Below are 20,693 nucleotides of genomic sequence, written 5' to 3'. Positions count from 1 at the left end.
TCTTCTTCTTCTGCCTGTTACACACCTTTGCACAACTTTATTATCAGCTTATAATATGGATCGCAATTAAAATAAATTTGTCTATTATTTAGTAATTAAAATAAATAAGTAGAAAACGCGATACTTGAAATCAAAAATGTGAGTCTCCACTTCAGTTCTAAAGCGCAAAAGGAATAAATATAAAAATAAATATATTTTTTTCTTATTTTTGGCATATTTTTCAACAGATTTATTGAAGCTGACGAGAACAACAACAACAACAATCAGAAACAACAAACGGGCCAAAAAGTGCAGCAGTTGTTGGCAAATAACAGAACAAACGACAAAACGACAGAATCCCATAACAACAGCCAGCAGCAAGAACATAAAAAAAAAAACAAAAAAACAAAAATAAATAAATAAATATCATAAATAAGAGGCGCTGCAATTTGTTTATATCAAAAACGCGCCCAAAGGTCCTGCACTCAGATTTCAGCATTCCAAATGCCGAATGCTAACTGCCAACAACAATAAGTACAAACACAACCCCCAAACCCCAATCCGTCTGCCCCTCGCCCCCTTATCAACCCCCGGCCACCGACTAATGCCTGGCCTGCTGTTTTGTTTGAATTATGCGCCTTCCGTTGCATGCGGCGTTGCATCAGCTCAGCAACCGGAGCCGAAGGAGTCGACTTTCTCAGCCTCCATTTCGTTTTCGCAATAATGCCATGATGCGCCTGGCTGCATATTTTTGAAGTCAGCAGGGAATACCTACCTACCCCTCGACTCCCTTCCCTTCCCTACCCTGCTGCTGCTGCTGCTGCAGCTGTCTGCCACTCTCTTTTTTAGTCCTGCATATTATTTTTACAGCCGCCCACAACAAACGACGCTCGTTTTTATAATAAAAATGTCATAAATCTTGATTTCTGAGTCTAAAGCAAAAAGCGTGCAAAACCAGCAAAGCTGTAGATGTATATATATATATATATGTGTGTGTGTGTTTGTGTGTCTCTGGCAATATAACTGTCTATTTATAGTTGTGCATATGAAGTACATTTTATTTGCTTTTATTTATTTGCACACGCTTAAACATAATTGATTTATATACCCAGAAAATTCGAAACACGTCGGAGAGCCAAATTCTGCACGAAATCATGCTGCTCTTCTCCAAGAGACAAAGACAGAGAGAGAGAGAGAGAGAGAAAGAGAGAGAAATGGGGAGATTTGCATTGATTGACCGTTATTAAGAATATCTTTTTATTTCTCTAGTCACAATAACTTTCCAGTTTTTAAGATCTTTGAAATCTACAAGCTTCAACAAAAAAAAAACTTACTCTTAGAAAAATGTTCTAGGTTTTAGAAATAATTTCTTAATATACAATAAAATAATTCTAAAAATTGGTAAGTCCTTTTTATTTTCCAAAAATATAAATCTTTACAAGTATTTCTGAAAAGGGGAAAAGTAATGAAATTTTCAATCTTTACTGCTATGCAAAAGATTAGCTGGCGTCTGCCTTAGAGGCCGAGATTCGAAGTTTCATGCTTGCCTCAAAAACCCCCTCTGCATCTAACAGTGATAAAAATATGAACATTTTCCCAAATTGGTTCAGTCTGAAATTCAAAACAGAGGAATCAATTCAACTTAACCAAAACGTATTCCTTGTTAAATATTATAGATGCAAATTTATTTGTTGGATTATATTCAGATAAAGTCCGGAATTGTTGCACTTGTTGCAATATATATTTAGAACATCGTCACAGCTTAAAAAAAAACATAGCTTATACGCATTATACAATAGATCGTTAAGCTAATCGTTACATAAACTGGCATGGAATTCATATTAGGATTAAATAGAATTAATTCAAATCAATATCTAAAATGATCACCCTAATCTGTGTTCGTCGTGTGGTAGATTAATCGTATCACAAGTGAGAACATGACGTCACAGTTTACAACAAATTTTGTTTAACTTAAACATTTAAAATAATTTAATTAACTTAAGTGAATTACATTTAGCAAATTTGTATAAGTACGTCAGGTAAATTACGCGATGATGTCAATTATTTTAAAAACAAATTTAAGTTCTCTTTCGTATTTTTCTTTTTTTAAATTAAAAAATTATCACAAATTGTTTTGTAGCATTCTTTTTTTGTTTTTGTTGGTTTGTTTGTTTGCTTGTTGTTGTCAATAAGAGTTTGCTGAATTGTCAAGAATTCACTGGGAAGCCCTCAAGGCTTTCATTACTGCCACGCAGACGCTGATCTCTACCAGTGATCCATGTCGCGTATGCGTTCCACTGGCGGATTACTATGCAAAAATAAAGAGTCAATTTAATATTTACACTTTGATATGTGTGTATTTAACTCACGGCAACATTCGAGCCATCGCATGTTTATGCAACGGCGAAATTTGGACCGTCGCCGAGGCAATACTGGAGCCGGAGTCCTGCGACAGGGTGCGCTGCATGTGATGCATGGGATGCGTCACAATCGGACCGCCGCCGCCCACAAACTGCAGCTGCTGCTGATGATGATGCTGGTGCGGCTGCTGTGTCTGCTGCTGATGCAGTTGCAGCTGCGAATGTGCATTGCGCAACGTGTGCGATTGCGAATGTTGAGGCTGTTGCTGTAGCTGTTGCGAACGGCGGAAGGGATGACGCCACGGACTCTTGGGCGCATCGCCCTGGAAGGCCTTATTCTCGACGCCGCTGCTCGAGACGCCAGCGGGACTGCCACGACGCGGCACTGTGCCGCCCTGCATGTCGCGCGCCTTGGAGCTGAGGCGTCGCAAAATCCGTGATCCCAATCCGGGTGGATCCTCCAAGCCGCGACTATTGCGCGGCTTGCGATAGCGCACATCGCTTGACTCTTCCAGGATAACGTGGCGATCGTAGGGTGTACCATAATACACCTCCAGCACTGTGGAGAACGTGTGCGGCCACACCAGGTCAATTATCGAGATCAGCACGCCGACAATAAAACACAGAATACCTATTAGAACAGAAAACAAATCGAATATATATGACATTAAAGACGACTCCATATCAGCTTGGTATATTTATAACATGGCCATTTCATCCCATTAACTCACCCGCGACAAGGACCAGCCAGTAGCACCAGCCAAAGTGGAACTCGAGGCGACCACCTTCTAGGAATATGCAGAGCGGTCGCTGTGGCAACAGGCAGTGGTAGCCAATGGCGGTGCAGACAAGCAGGGCACCGGTTAGGGCTTTGAGGTAGGCGCCGTAGCGCGGCACCGCCAGCAGCAGCAGGTTCATCAGCAGCCAGGAGGCCAGCGAGGCCCACAGCATAATGCTGGCAAAATAGCCGGCGGCGCGATATTGACCACCCCAGGAGAAACCTTCGCGGCCCAGACTAAAATACTCGGCCACGGTGAGAATGGGGAAGGGCAGACCCCGCTGTAAGGCCAGTCGATAGTTAGCGCTCATATCGTTGGCGCCCTCCCAAGTGAATCGTTCGTTGTAGTCAATATCAGGCGGTGTCCAGTTACCAATCGGAATGGCTGTGAAATATGGATCGAGAGTGAACAAATTAATATTATGTTGATGTTAAGTTAATAACGTTTAGCAGTTAACAGTGGTGTAATTAAATCTATAACAGTACCCTATTGCATGGCCTGTTAAGTCACAATAACATTTCTACATCTACATCCAATTCATAAGCTTATGTTATGTTGATGTAAAAATAACATTCAGTGGCTAACAGTGAGCCATAATAACATTTAGAATTTTAACAGTTCCTTTTAGTATAACTCTCGAGTGGAGTCAATTTGCAGATACACTAAATCGAACTTACTTCGTTGGTATCTCTTGTTCCATTGTTAAATAATATTTGAAGTGAAATAAATATTCGATATTAAAATAAAGTCCCTTCCTATATTTTACAATGCATTTCTCCGTTTCGATTACTTCATTCTTTCAAAAAAAAACTTTACAATTCAATATAAATTTTAAATTAAAATTAAATATGGACGCAAAGCTGAGAAGGAAGATAACCATGATAAACAATTCGAAACAACAAAATGTCAAATCAATGTAGATTTGACGGAAGTATAAGCATTTAAAATAATGGTAAATTCCAACCATTGTATATTTAAAAACAAATAAATAACATTAAGAGGCAAATTGAAGAAGAGAGAAACCCATGATCAGAATGTTTGTGGAAGTGTTATTTGACTTTGTGTTCAAATTAAGTAGTTCCCAATTTAATTCCAAATTGTGATTGACACAATTAAAATGAATGGAAATTTACTTCATAATTTTGTCATATTTAGATGCAAACCTACTTTGCATATATGACTAAGATTAACGCGAATTCTTGCTTTGAACTCACTTGAGTCATCTTTTATATATATTTTCTACGGTATTCATGCCCAATGAAGCATTCTCTTACGTTTTCTTGTTGACTTTCAAATAATAAAAAAAAAGAAGAAGAATTCCCTGCCTTTTACTTTAAAACGCCGCCAAAAGAGATCGTCTCTCATCATGCCTATGTTTGTTATTCATTGTTGCTTTTTTTATTTTATTTTATTTTATTTTTTTCTTGGATCATTCTTTGTTTGTGTTGTTTTAAGTTTGTCTTTTTGTGCATATTTTGCCAGTCGGTGGCAGACACTTTGGCAACATGCGCGCCATCGCTGCGAATAAGAAACGAAACAACAAACTCAATAATAATATATCATGCTAGCTTTTGATGAAGCAGACCCTATTTAACTGTTAAAAAATTAACACAAACAACAAAATCAAGCCGAAAATTAGAAACAAGAAGATTAATGGTTTGCATAAGCTAAAATGCTATCAGAATTAATACCAATATCGGATGAGAATGAGAAAAGCGTAGGTTTTGAGGAGCAACAAAAATATTAAATATGTCGCTCTGAAAGGTCGCATTTAAATTATGTCTTTCGCATTTGCTGATATAAAATATATAAGCGTTGCAAATTTGATAAATATTTTGAACGACTATTGAGTGCTTGATTTTGTAGAGGAGCGCCTCGCAAATGCGGAATCTTTTTGCTCAAGTTGTTTGGTCGTACAAAGCAAACAAAAATAATGTCGATAAATTATGCAAATTGTGTGCCAAACTAGTTAGTTGAAAAAATATCAAAATGAAAACATAGTTAAGAGGATGGCTTAATTAGTTTATTAATTAATTGCGTTAAATAATAATAATAATAATATTTGAATGGGTAAATATACTGTTGATGTTATTATGCTATTATTTTTTATAGATTTCTTCAACTTTCAACTGGAAAATTAAGATTGAGTTATTCCTAAGTTTACATATTTCAAACGATCGAATTTTCACTTTTATGTATTCGAAAAGCTTAAATCTTTATTTTCCTTAAAATGTATTAAAAAATAAAACCAATTTTAAAAGCAGTAATATAGATATATAATCACAATATTTGTTGAGTTCCTAGAACTTGCGCATTGACCCTCGCAATAGATACACGCAGAGACACACATACAAGATTGGCAGCGGGCCCAAAAGCGCGTGTGCTGTGTGGTAAACCGGAAAATGTTGACGAATGTTAACAAAATATGCAAACAGTTGCTGATTTTGTTTTTGTTATTTTTGTTGCCCACCGACTGCAATTGATTATGCGATTTTGCTGTTGTTGCTGTTGTTGCAGTTTAAGAGCCGCTCACTCTTGACTTGACTTGGTGTTTAGTAATAGTTGTTGTTGTTGTTGTTGTTGCTGCAGTTATGTAAGGTTAGCTCGCGTTAACGTCGAGCCATTGACAATGAATTGCAAGTGCGAACAGCGTGCAACGTGGGCTGCAAGGAGAAGGAGGAGGAGGAGCGGTGTGCATTGCGCACACATACGTTACGCATACGCCGCGTGGCCGTCACTTTGACGCATTTGCAGCAGCTGCAACAATTTCCGGCTGCGACAGGAAGTGATTTTTCAATTGCATTAAATAACTGCGAAGGTTGCACAATTTGTTATTGCTGTTGCTCTTGAGGCAAAGTGTTGAAAATTGTTGTTGTTGCTACTACTAAGTAGTTGCAAGGCGTTGTGGCCTGGGCGCCTGTCAAATGAACCGTTGAATTGGATGCTTGTCAAGAGGCTGCAGCCGCTTAGATTTCAGTCTCATTGTGTGTTGTGCAACACATGATTAATTCAAATTTAGTGAAAGAAAATTCGATAATAAATAAAAAAAAGAATGTGATTCAATATTTTTGTAGCAATTTTTAAATTTAATAATAGCTTGAAAGTAAGAAAGTTAAAATTGTCGTTAAAGTATGTAAATTTTGTTTGATTGAAATGAAAACGACAGCTATTACTCAATTCTTTGCTTTGGATACCTGCAGTCCGTCTCTCTCTCCGTCCCTCGAGACTTTGCTTACTTACTTTAACTTTTTTAGTTTTTTTTTTAGCTATTACTTAACATTTGAATTAAAATACCCATTTTAAATGCATACGCTTCTCTTAACTCCTATGTACAACATGACTTTTTTTTAATATGCTATAAAAAGCACAAAGATATTGTATAGAAATATATAATATTTGTTCATTATTGCATTAAATGGGTCAATGCTCTCCATTTAGTTGTACAATATTTTCCATAACTACGTGATGGAAATACATGTATTATAAGAAATAAGGGCTAAGGGGTATTATTGAAACACACACAGAAAATCATACTAAGAGATGCAAACAGCTCACGAGTGGCCAAGATTTGTAATAGTAACTTAATTGTTCACAAAACCGTGGAAATAATATTTGAGCACTATACGGAAGAGATTAGCATAGACGATAGCTTCACCATCGCTTGCTTGTGTAGTAGCAGTAATAGAATTTATCGAAAAGATATCCGTGAAAGAGCGAATTTTGTTCTGAAATCGAATAAATTGGTGTTACTCTGGAACTGGATCTATAGAGTAACACCAAGTCGAGCAATCCGTTTCTTTTCTTTACTTATTACAAACTCTTTCCAAACGGTATCCGTAGCCTTTCTTATATACCTTTCACATTCGCTATATTATTGACTTGCCCTTCATAACTGATCAATATCTGCATTATCAAAGCTTTAATCCGCAGCCTACGAGCCAATAATAAGCATTCTAAATCGCTCAGCAAATTGAACCGGTTCCACGCACAAAACACATGCGTAAACAAAAGACACAAAACAAATGTGTTGATTTTCAATCAGCCACCAACTGGGAAATCATATCAAGTCAACAGTTTAATGACTTTTTATGATCGATCGCATACGCTGCATAGACACTCAACGCATTCTTGTTCCGATTCGATTTTAATTCATTCTTTTTTTGGTTTTTCCTCTTTGGACGCATTTTTTTCGTGTTTGAAGCTCAACCTTGTGCCGAGTTTAAGGCCATTTTTAAAGTGTCGTTAACATTTTTGGAGCTGCTGATTTGACAATTTATGTAATTGTCAATGGGAACAAGAAAAAAATAATATACCTATATGGCAAATAAAAAAACTATTGAACTTCGGCGTATGCCATTCACATGTTGATACTCAATTAATTCGTAAGCTCATTTCGGTCTGTATTAAATATTGGGCATAAATTTGAGACGTTTTATAAGCTGATTACTCATACGCCAGTATGAGTCGTGTGGGAAAATACACTCTTCAGCCCGTGGGAATTTCTGAACATTTTTCAAATTTATCAGCGCAATATGCTAAAATTTTAGCGCAGAGTGATTCAATCTTCGTATATACTCGTATTGTGTTAAATTTGAGAAAAGGTGTGATAATATATTAAATTGTGCCTAAGTCTTAACGAATATATTTTTTTAATTCATAATTCAAGCATTTCATATTTTGTTATTTAGAATATTGACATTTAGATAATATCTCAAGATCATTATTTACCTTTATCCCCTCTACTAATTCAATTCTAGAATTCTTGCGACGTATACATTTCTTAAATTGATAATTTAGTAATCTTAACTAAATTGTAATATTTAATACGTTGTAAGTAGAGAGCCAAAATTATTTTGTCTAATCTAATCTTTTAATATATGCTATTTTTATAATTAATTTTTCACATTAATTAAGATTTTTTACAAATATCTAGATAAAGTTAATTCGCTTCTCACCTTTATCACTAATAGAGAATTCTTAAGATTTTTTACTGTGGCAAAATTCGTCTTCACTTTTGAGAACATGCAGTAAATTCCCTTCTATGATGAAAAGAACAACGTCATCTCGTATACTTGAATCATTATCATTAACAAATTAAAAATCCCAAATACGAATAAAAAAACTTCCTGAAACTTGAGCGTACAAAAATTAAACAGATAATACAACAAAATAAAGAGAATAACGACAGTCACAACAATAAGAATAACAAGACAACATTAAGTAGGATAACAAAAAAAAAATTACTATATCTGCGGCAATAAAATGAATATTTTCCTACTTGATGCTTAAAGCACAGACAACGAAGCAGCTCGCGCTTAAGTACAGTACAACAACAATAACAATGACAACAATGACGTACGCTTAGTAACAAAAAGGTTGAATAAATATATGTCTATTTTTTTAAGCTATGACTTTTCATAATTTTAAGTGATGATTATGCTGATTTCAGCCACGCAAAGTGACAAGCAAATGGTTTTGGAAAGGAACACAGAGGGGGCAGAGAGGTAAGCGGTGCCGTATTTCACTCGCAATTCACATAATTTGGCAGCAGCGGCAAATATGAATTAATAATCATTTTGACAATATATCAAAAGGCACACGACACACCAACAACAAACACTAAAATTGTTTAACCCGTCACACCGTTGTGTGTAGAAATAAATGAATGTTCCGCATCTGTCATCATTTTGACAACTTTCGAGTGTCGCATGTCCAAAATCACAAAATCACAATACAAACTCGCAAATAGAGCTTGACGCATATCAAAAATAAGTTTACAAAATGTCGAAATAAATGCAATACACAAATAAATTTGTGAACACTAAATTTGAATAATTTAAAATAGATTTCAGGTGGACACACGTTAAGTGGGCGTGGTCCAGCTGTAGGTAGTGTCTCGTAATTGTATAAACGTAACGAAAAAAGTGTATTGCAAATTAGTCGGATAAATTTTGTTTAATCAGTAAAAGAGCAAAAACCAAAGATCATAACAACTTCCATACAAAGGGTTACTTCCATTTAATCAATTGCCATATAAATCAACTTAATAATATAATTTAAATATAAATATATTATATTTATTCCAAAACCTCGACTTATTGCTCTCTTAAGTCCTAAAAGTAAGCTTTAATCACATATATATATATATATATATATATATATATATATATATATATATATATATATCTTTTAGTTTATTAAATATGTTATAAATTATTTTAAAAAAGCTTGATATATGGGTCATATTTATTGTTCATTTTAATTCAATTTACGTGAAACAAACTAAAAAGATATAAATTCAACGGCAAATAGTTAAAAGACCTGACAATTAAGATAACAATTTTATAGAAAAATACTTTAAAAGAATCTTTTATTTTTTAATTATAAAATCTTTAGTACAGCAGTATTTTATTTTTAAATTGACTTCAATCAAAGTTGCATAAAGTTTCATTAACATCAGCCAACGTCCATTGCACATTTTAATGCATTGTAATTTATCAGCTTGGGTTCAAATAAAAAAATATATAAACTTGTTTGCTTAGTCATTTGATTGGTGTTTGGCATCACACAGCGCAATACCAATAGCTGGCTGGCTATATAAGGTCTGATAAATTCCCCGGCGCCTGATTGCAGCCACAGCAGCAGCAGCAGCATTAAAGCCAGGTGCGCTATTAAATTCGAGTGCTGAGACTCCCCCTAACAAAATGAATGCCGCTAAAAGTGGCAACATATGGAGCGTGACACACGCCCAGCACGAAGTGCAATGCAATTATATATGGTATAACCATGGAGCTTCAATATCATGAACAAATAGCATAGAGTGCAGTTTGAAATAAAACTTTTGGCAAAGTGCCAAACAAATTGGCCGCACAATCATTATAAATACCAACAACATCATCATCATCATTAACAATAGCGTAATAATTATCATCATCATTATTCGTATAGTGATTATTATAATGGTAATAATAGTGATTGAGCAGCAGTCCCAATTATTACACCCAAGACATTTGATATTTGGTGTGAATAAAAACGTTGATTTGACATTGACTCAAAACGCTTCAATTACAAGTTTGAATTTGAATTCAAATCGAGGGGTAACAATTAAGTTGTCAGTGTTGGTCTATGCTGAACTACTCAATACAATCATCCTGCCACAAATTGACACACGTAATTATCATATTCAAATATTCCAAAAAGGTATACAGCAAAATATGATAAAAACTACGAAAAAAAAATACATCATCAGATTTTGGTGCCTTTTGCCAGTCAATTTAAGCAACTATGTTTACCCTTTTGGCAAGCAACGCCCACAAACTGACACACGCCCACAAGTACACCGTACACACACACACACACACACATAAACACAACATCAACAGCAACAAAAGCTACAACGAGCGCAACAACAATGGAAATCGTTGAAGCAATTTCAAATGAACATGAAGCAGTTTTGGCAGCGTCAGTTTGTAAAACTGCTACTGAAACATCAAAGAGCGAAGAGGAGCTCGTTGTTAGGAGCAGGGGATAGGGGTAATGTCTGTAATAGCCAAAAGCCAATATGGTAACCGACATAATCGCTAGCCAGCCAGATTGCTTGCAGTTATGAGCCAAAGAGCTTTTCGTCTCGCGTAAAAAAAAACACAGACAAGCAGTTAAGAGTAAATGCAAAAGAGTCCAACCGAATTCGTGTAAAGTTGGTATTCGTCTAATTTTTGATTTCAAACGTTTAAAATACAATTTTACAATTATGCTTTATACTTTAAATATCTTTTAAATATCGAATTTGTAAGCCATCTTAAGCAATCATATTATGCAAACATATGAATGCATTTTGTATGTATTTGTTTTTATTCACGACTATTATTTTGATCACAGCTGTATAAATATATATATATTTTTTATTATATATATGCATAACAGTAGCAACTAAACTATATCCTTATGAGATATTCAGATCCATGTCAAAAGTTGAATAGCGCATTTAGGATTCGGTTAACTGAACAACTGCACATTATGTCCGTAAGTTTATTGTTATAAGTGAAGTTTAAGCTGTGGCAGCTCTTGGCTGACTTGTTGGTGTAACATTTGGCTAGGATTACACCGAATGCCTCGACTGGCTTGGCATTTCAATTGATTTACTGCGGCAGCTCGAACAACGCAAGCACATTTCACCTTTTCTATTGTAATTTCTTGCTTGCTTTTTTTATTTTTTGTTTTGCCGTGTCGAGTGCATGCATCAATGAATGAATGAACAAATGTGCGATTGAGTGAGGGAAGCAAACAAACAAATACGAGTACGTATTGAGTACTATGTAGTACATACATATACATATATGTTTATATATATATATAATAATATACATGTGTGTGTGTGTGTATTTGTGTCTAAGTATAGACACAGTTGAGAGGCAGCGCGTCAGCAGTCACTTGTACGAATATTTCCGCAGGTGTTGAGTGGCATTTCATTCGATTGTTGTGGTTGTTGTTGGTAGTTGTTTGCTCTTTGTTGTTATTGGTATTGTCTGTGAGGGAATCGTGACATGCAGCTTGACTTGCCATTTGCCACTTGGCCAAACAGCACACAAATTCAAAAGGCGCACTGCTGACGTCACTCACCTCCCCAATAGATAAAGTCTGTTTTAAATACACACATACATTCATTGTTTTTACGACTTCCACAGAGGCAAATCAATTAGCCGGCCCCAGACAAAAGGCCAAACTGCAACTGCAACTCAGTTGCTCGATTCCCTAACCGAAAATTTAATTAAAATCTTTTTGACTGCCGATCAAAATCTTTAACGAAAATTGCTCAATCGCTGAAGCTTGCGACATTTTCAAGCCGCTCTTTGGAGTCGCTTATCTTCCGCTTGGCATCAGCTGGCAAAGGGGCACGACAACAACAACAACTGCAGCAGCAGCCTCAGCAAAGCAGACATAAAAAAAACTCTTTTTGATATTATGTAGATGCATAATCATAAAACAGTCAACGGGCCAAAACCGCTTTTCAATCAACAGCACGAAAAGAGGGCGGATCGCTTGGAAGTCGTAAGATAGGGGTTGTTGTTGTTGTTGTTGTTACTTTAATTGTTGCAGTTGCTTTATATACGGATGTATGATTCAACAACTACGAGAAACTCAAAAAGAGTTCAGTTCAGAAAGTTAACAACATAAAATAAATATATATAATTACAAATATGTGTCAAAGTCAAAAATCATAGAGTTATTATGGGGTCGGAGATGCGTCTGTTTCATACATTGTCCAAAACGATTAGATAAATCGATCAGATAACTGAAGCAATCAAAGTGCGCGCGCAAATATAATATATATAAATATATAATTAAAAAATAAAAATATTCAGCTGTGAACTCACCTGTGAGTGTTACATTGACGTGCATGAGGCCAATGTGGGTGCCAATGCGGGCGGGCAGCTTCTCACGTGAGAAGGCTTTGTATGGTGCAATGATGGTTGCATGTGCCACATGCCACGCGGAGCCCAATCGGGTGACTGCAAGTTGAGAACGAAAACGAAAACGAATTAAAATCTTATGGCACTATGCAAATAGTATATATATTTATATGTATAAGGCCAGCGGGTACTCACTCAGTATGACTAGACCCACAAAGAGGCTGAGTGTGACCGTTGAGAATGTTGTGAACTTCTGTGAATTGAAAATGAAATTGAAATGTAAATTTAAATAAATTATGATGGATGATTATAATGATATGCTTAACTTATTTGTTTGCCTTGGCACTGCATTTGTGTGTGTGTGTGTGTAGTCAATTGGTAATTCCAATTATATAAGACGTAAGTATTATAAAGCCAGTTATGGCCAAAGACGTTGTGCGCTAATTGAATAAGCCACTCAATTGGCCAAGCTAGGTGGCTCAATAACTGACAGAGAGAAAGAGACTGTATATGTGTGTGAGAGACAGAGAGAAAGAGAGAGAGAGAGAGAGAGAGAGGGGGAAAAAGGGCGCGCCCAACAAACCGGTTATAGATTTATATCTGACATCTATTGAATACGTGCCGGCGATTATGATTACAGTTGATTACAGTCTAATAACGAGACGCAGACAAAGCGGCAGCAGCGTGAGAACTCAACTAGAAACACGTTCCACAATCCAGAGACTAGACTAGCCCAAGATACCATTACCAAGTTAATTAAAACGTAATTTGATAAGTGAAATAGAAGCATTAAGCGAGCACATACAAATGCTATACGAGCGTTTAGAACAGGTTCTTTTAACATTGTAAAGCTCAACTTTTTAACAATGCTTAAAATCCTTGACATAAGCATATTAACTGGTTGGAGGAATCAGTAGTTGATATAGCCAAGTTTCTTATAGGTCCAAAAAAGTTCAGACAGTTAAAAACTTGAGTGAATTTCCTGCAGAACAGGTTTAATAAATAAAGCAATTAGTGCGATTAATTCAATTAATGTAGTCGCTTAGAAATTACAATTTTCTAAAATCAAGTAGTACACGAATGCCGGCTTTGACTGTATCTGCAACATTTTTTTCTGGTCAACGGTTACAAACTGATATTCACAGTTTTCAAACCAGCTGTCAAGTAGATTTATTAAATCTAAATTCTGATCAATTAATTTGTACTGAAATGCACAATAAAAAGTAATAATTCGGGCATAACTCGTTCAAATTTATTAAACTCACCTGCTTTCGTACACCCGGAAATATGACCAGAAATGCCACATAGAATGTGGCAAATAGAACAGATACGGCCACAATAGACACATCGCCGGTGACGGGTGTGCGATTTGAGAAGGAATAAAGCGTTGGACCGCCATCGTCTCGAAATGCGTCGAACCAGCCCTTCATGCTAGATTTATATATATATATATGTAATATATGCAGGCGGTATCTGAAAAAAAAAAATGTTAAACAAAAAAATACTACATGAATTGAAATGTCTGCGCAGATTTTCGCAATATTATTTGATGGCTGTGAGACTCAATTAAAATAAAAATAAAATATATAAATATTTATATTTGCATACTTCATATGCGTGCTTGGAAAACGATGCTTAGTTAAGCCAATACCAAAAACTAATGAAACGCAACCGAGCTCATCGTGGGCAGAGACGATTAACTACTTTTCGAAAAAAATGATTATATTATAAATGAAACTGAAAGAACAGTTTCATGTGTGATGCCGAACTTTAAATACTCTTGCAATAGACATACATGCTATATAATATAATAAAATAAATACTTTTATCCTTAAATACTGATACATGCTATATAATATATTAAAATAAATAATTTCATCCTTAAATACTGATAAGTTTACGGCAATATGTCAGTTGGCTAACGTATTAGTATGATTTTTATCAGTTTTTAGTTCAATACCTAAAGGAACTCCTTTATCGTCAAGATATATTTAAGAAAAGAAGGTTTGATATTTATTATAGAAAGAGTATGCATAAGACAAAGATGCTAGCTGCCAGTTTGCAGCTGCCAAGTAGGTTTGCAATTTTGCGAATCGGTTCAGTTCAGTTAGGTTCGGTTCGTGACTAAGCGTTTGCGCTCCAGATGCCGAAATGAAGACTGTGAGACTGAATTATAGACAAGTGGCAGGCAGGCAGGCAGCAGACAACTGGCAGCTGGCAAATGGCAGCCAGCAGAAGGCAGCTCAATGCAACCGAACCGAGCGCTTAATTAGTTGGATAAACAGCGAGCAACCCAAAACTTAGACTGATTTAAATACCCCCACCTAACCGGAAGTGTGCAGATAAAACCTAAAAAAATAAAAACATTAATTAAACAAGCTAGCAAAAAAAATAAGAAGTTGAACAAAGGAATTTGATTTTCAGCACTCGACACAACTTGTTAAAAATTAGAGATTCGGGTTAGAAAAAAATGAAAATAAAAAAAACCAGAAATACTTAAGATTTAGAACCGGATTCGAAACAAAACAAAACTCGCCGGGGGAGGGGGTGAGCAACAACAGAAACAAATGGAAATAATCGTCAGCTGTTGCTCAAATGACGTAGTCAAAAGTTATAATTAAGTGTCGATCAAATAAAATAACTGAAAATTAATAATAGCCTTAGCGTGACGAATATGTAAATACCCTAACCACAACGCGTGCATTGAAAAGCTGATTAGTAGGTTTATAACCTGCAACAGCTGACTAACTGAAACTTGAAGATAATCGAGTTTTAACAAACCGGTTTTTAAGTTTATCGCATTAGAGCCATTAAAATGTTAACGACAAGGCGTTGTTTCGTTAAATTCAATAAACCAGATGTCTAAGAAAACGATACTAAAGATTCAACAAACTTGTATTAAATTTAAAGCTTAAAGACCAAACAAATTAAAGTTTCTCAAATGCTATTTATTGGATATGAAACAAATAAAACATATTCAAATTCAGTATATTAAAGTACGAAGCCAAACTTAAGCTTAAGTTAGAAAGAGGGAACCGACAGCGTGTTAATTATGTTGCTAAGCCAAAACTTTTAAGATGGTAGTTAGAGAAAGTCACAGACAAAGTCAAAAGAGTCAAATACTAATTTGTGTAGCTAGCCGGTTCAAGTTCAAGTTTTAAAAAAAATCGAATTTCGTTATGTTATTGTATATATATAATAAATTTGTATTTAAATAAGCTTAAGTTCTTTTGACTGCTATAAATATTAAAAAAAAAAGACTTTATTCAGAGTTAAGATTGAAATCTATGGAAGTTTAAGAAGCGGTTAACTTACAAAGATCTGTTACAAATTTCCATATCAGTTGTTTGTTGTAAGGTTGTTAGAGCACACAAATATATGTATACAATATCTATTTTTATTTATATTTATTTATTTAATTAATTCACTTTGTTAGACCATTAAAAATAAAAGAAGATATTTGAGAAAAAAATTTGTCAAATACTTAAAACAAATTCATAGAGATTTTTGTATCACACCCTATTACCCAAGGACTGTACAGGGTATACCAAATTAGAATTGCGCATACGCTATGTGTTGAAACACATTGGCACGCGGATGTAAGTGAGTGAAGTCAGTCTTTGGGCATTATTGAAGTGTATTTAAGTGTATCTGCGCAACGGGGTTTTTCCCAAGCAGTGAATACAAGTTCTGGCTTTGTGAAAGTCAACATGGCCCAAGGGGTAATCAGTGCCTGTGTATACCGCAAGAGAGATTTAATGAAGCAATATCTTGACTGAATGACATTTAGGAAAAGAATTATATGAATTCTATGCCAAGCAACATTTAATTGTTCTTACTTAGTTTTAGGCTACTCTTGGCTTAATAAATGTATCATGTGAAAAATAATATATTGCTAATCTGGCTTAGTTTATTAAATATTAGCAAAATTCACTTACCAAACTTGTCAAAAAAAAAAACTGCATATAATTTTGTTTCTGCTTGTTAGTTTTGTTTAAATTGTTGTTTTTAAATCCAATTTAGAATGTCGTTCAATTTTGAGTGCAGTTTAAAAAAGCAGCAGCCGCTAAGCAATGACCAATAAAATTAGCATTTATTATTAAAAATTGATTAATTGATTAAATTTGATTAATGAAGCACTTCACACACACACACACGGACAAACACATGTGTAAACACACACAGGGGAGAGTAACACAAATTGCAAAATGATGCATACAAAATTATTCATTTGTTGTGCTCATATTTCTTTAATAATTTTTTTATATATTTATTTTTTATTTTATTTTTTGTAAGTTTAACTCATTGTTTTCACAGCTTTTAACATATGTTTGCGAAAGCACCGTCTTTTTTATATATATTTTTCCTATTTAAGATTTGAAAACATTTTATTTGATTCGTTAAAATTTGTTGTTGTTTTTTGGTTGTTGTTTTTGTTGCACCCACCGAATGGCTATTATTGTTGTTGGTGCTGTTTATGGTGGTGCTGTAAACCGGTTTGATTTGTAGCCAGCGCCGCCTGACTTTACACATAAAGTGCATTTTATTTTTAAAACCCGGTAATAAATTGTTTCATTTATAATTAGAATTTTCACAGACTGACAGCGAGCAAAGCACGAAAATATTATTTGCAAAACATAAACGAAACATATGTAAAAACTTGAAATCAAAAATCTTATTGGGGCGCCTAATTTGTTGTTGTTGTTGTTGTTGTGGTTGTTGCTGCTGCTGCTGACCTTCGCATAGTTGCTGCAGGAGCTGTTATTATTAACTTGATTGCCCAACAACAACAATAACAGCAACAACAACCACAACAATGCAATTGCTCGGCTGCTGACGTCGACGCTGGACTTGGCACCAAAACGTTAAACGCGTCGGCGCATTGCATGTGGAAATCGTAAAGCACATTACGTTATTACGTTATTTACTACACAACGACTTAACAAAGAAACCAACAAAAAAAAGCTTTGCATGCGTCTGTCAAACAGCAGACTACAACTACAACAATGCCACAAGCATTACAGTTACAAAATGAAACCGAAACTATGCGACGCCAGAGCAAAGCAAAAGCGAAAAAACAACAACAAAAAAGCATCAGCAACGCCCCAGTAAGACACCAACAGCAGCAGCAGCAGCTTCCAATGCAGTTGATAGCCAACCTGTGTCGCTCTCCCTCACACTCTCGTAGCGCTGCAGCTTTTCAAGTCCAACGAAAGTGAAATTACTGTTTGCTCTCCCCTTCTGGCTGCTGCCGCTCTTATGGTTGAGGAAATGAAGTAAACATGAAATTGACATAATCAACGCGACGTAGTGCAAATGTCTGTCGACGTCGCTGCCAGCGTTACAGGTTTTTGTGTCGTGCTGCTTTTGCTTTCTGTTTGCTGCTTGTTTCTTTATGTTGTTTTTGTCGTTGCTATTGCTGTTGCTGTATGTGTGTGTTCAATGAGCGCTGGTGCGTGTAAATATGTAAGAGTCGCCTTCAACCGGCTTTTTGTGCGATTTTTGTTGGTTGTACGGATAGTTTTTGGCTTTTCGCTTTGCTGCACTTTTTGCGCTGGTCAGTTTTGGCGTGGGTCAGTTACAGTTACATGTGCGATCGCAGCATATAGGAAATAAACACCAGATGAAGTAACCGAAAATTACACCTCGAAATAACGTAAAGTGAAGAAAACAAAAAACAACAACAACAACAGAAATGCGCGTCTGTCGGCAAGCTCTTTATAAACATATGCACAAAGAGAGAGCCAAAAAACAAAACGGTAAAGTACACAAAACGCAGACGCGTCCCTCCCCCACCGCCTCTCAAAATAAACAAATGAACGCGCGTTGAGTAAGCGACAATGACACAAAGGCAGAGGGAAAACGTGCATACGAAAAAAATTCATGTAAAGTTTACAATTGTATAAGCGGGAGAGAGAGAGGGAACCAGTAGCTTAAAAATTCTCGCGTTTATTCCTTTTATTTGTATAAGTTTTTAATTTTATAATTCTTGACAGGTTTGATGCATTGTTTAAGAATAAATAAATAAATTACGAATCGTTACTGCATTTTTATTATTTTCGTAAGCAGTACGATTTTTAGTTACATTTTTTATTACAATTTATAAAAATTAAATAATACACTATAAACTTGTGCAAGCAAAATTACAAAAGAGCAGCAACAATTACAAAATACACTTCAATGAATTTTTGTATTTATTTTTGACATTATTAGACGAACAATTTGCACAACTTTTTTGTTAGCACCGATTATACATATATTATTAGACGAACAATTTGCACAACTTTTTTGTTAGCACCGATTATACATATATTTTATTTTATTGCTGTTAATTGCCATTGCACACATTTTTGTGCCCAATAATTTTCACGCACATTTATTTAATTTAATATGAGGCATTTATGTTAACCAAAAACCCAGAGCGAAAAACGAAAAAACGGAGACGAAGTGGAAGACATAAATACAAATAACTAGAAAGAGGAGCACAGTTTGTTGTACCGTTATATTGCAGTCGATTTTTTGTTTGTTTTAGATAAAAGCAAGCTTTTTCTAGTTTTGTTTACCGAATTTTGCTGCAAGTTTATTGGCTATTTTGTATTTGCTATTTGAAATTTAGCTTTACGACCAACGCATGGCGAAAAAAGCACTCTGTTAATGTTGTACGTAATACGTAACTGTTGGCTGCGCCTGTGCACAGCGTTCGCGTCACGTTGCCGTTTTTACTTGCTCGGTTCGCGTCCGCATCGAACGCCTGTCGTTGGCTAACTGAGTGTCGTTAAGCGTTGAGCGCAAGACAAAACACGCGCAGAGAGCGAATACCAGCACGAGCACGAGAGATCCAATTTTGTGGAGAGCGGTGCCAAAAGCTTTTGGCAACTCAAAAAGCTTTCAGCACTGCAGCCATCCAAAGTGAGTGTGAATTTATGATCTAGCCTTATACTAGAGAAAAAAATTACAAATAAAAACTGGACCAGACACGAGGGCTGCTCCTGGTGCTTGGACCTTGCCAGCCTATTTAACCATTTGGGTGACAGCTAGAAAAACTCGCTCACTTTGAGGCGACGACCTTACACTCAATACAAAACTTTATAAGCAAGGCAAAAATTTGCAATTAATTAAAAATAAATAAAATACAAATACAAAGAAAAACATCGCCCAGCAGCTGTCACATTAAAAAATTTTTAAAAAAGTTAATAAATAAATAACGATGACTTTCGTTCATAAGTCGTAGATGGCTGCTAATTGAATTAGCATCGAAATGACCGCTGCATGTGTGTATTGCATGTAATTAATATTTAATTTACTATTTGAATTTTTAGTGCCGACTACCGTGCAACGCCGCCAAAACAGTATTCTTTAATCTGTGCTCGGATCTATAGATGGATGTATGTACATAAGTCGTTAAAGATCTTGACAACAATCACAAATTTGGCAGGCAAACACGAAAGCAGCCAGAACAGCCACTATAGTCGAGCTGTGTGATGCAATTTTTATGATGTGCCAAATTAGCCATAAAACACACAAATCGTATAGTGCATTAACTACTATGATAGCTTTAGTCTATGAGTAGTTGCTGATCCCACATATACATGTATTTAAGATGAGCAAATATATGTGTTAATTAAAAAAGCTAAAAGCATTGACATTAAGGCTTTAATTATCAGTTTTTATATATCGATCTTAAAATATTTATAGTATTTGTAATTCAATACAATACAATACATTACTTGAGACAAATTCTTAATTTCCAAAATCAAATTTTTTTTTTTTAATTTTATCATAATTTAATAATTTTGCTTATTGTTTACTGTTTGATGACCTCTTTTTTATAATTTAATATATGATTTTTTCGCTGGCTCTAGGTAAAGTGATATATTTCTATTTTATTTATTGGTTTTATATTTACTTGAAGTATATTATTTATATTTATTAATTTATTTTAAAGTAATAATAATAATAAAATATGTAAATAAACAAATCTTTATCAGCTGATAATTTCTGTTAAATGATTTTATTTTAAGCTGACTATCGCTGATTGTGCATCTTAAAATAGAATCTGATTATATACAGATGTCAGCTAACTCAATTTATAGCCGTGCTCTACAGAATTTATATTAATAACTTAAATTGGAAGACAAGAACTAAATGTGCCCATCATAAAAGTA

General features: G+C 35.1%; 1 protein-coding gene across 1 annotated transcript; it reads right to left on the bottom strand.

Annotated features, from left to right (window-relative positions):
- Positions 1-1,642: 1,642 nt before the first annotated feature.
- Positions 1,643-19,285, bottom strand: LOC6561572 (dual oxidase maturation factor 1). Its single transcript, XM_001987929.3, has 8 exons — positions 19,092-19,285; positions 16,467-16,594; positions 13,794-14,001; positions 12,724-12,781; positions 12,493-12,627; positions 3,071-3,502; positions 2,349-2,970; positions 1,643-2,287 (listed from the first exon to the last, which is right to left on the bottom strand). The coding sequence occupies exons 3-8, from the start codon at positions 13,956-13,958 to the stop codon at positions 2,245-2,247; spliced, it is 1,455 nt and encodes a 484-aa protein (XP_001987965.1). The 5' UTR covers positions 13,959-14,001; positions 16,467-16,594; positions 19,092-19,285; the 3' UTR covers positions 1,643-2,244.
- Positions 19,286-20,693: the final 1,408 nt, after the last annotated feature.

Source organism: Drosophila grimshawi, unplaced genomic scaffold (genome assembly GCF_018153295.1).
Source record: "Drosophila grimshawi isolate 15287-2541.00 unplaced genomic scaffold, ASM1815329v1 contig_1377, whole genome shotgun sequence".
NCBI classification, from domain to species: Eukaryota; Metazoa; Arthropoda; class Insecta; order Diptera; family Drosophilidae; genus Drosophila; species Drosophila grimshawi.
Note: the sequence above shows the minus strand (reverse complement) of the source record. Positions and strands in the feature narration are given on the sequence as shown.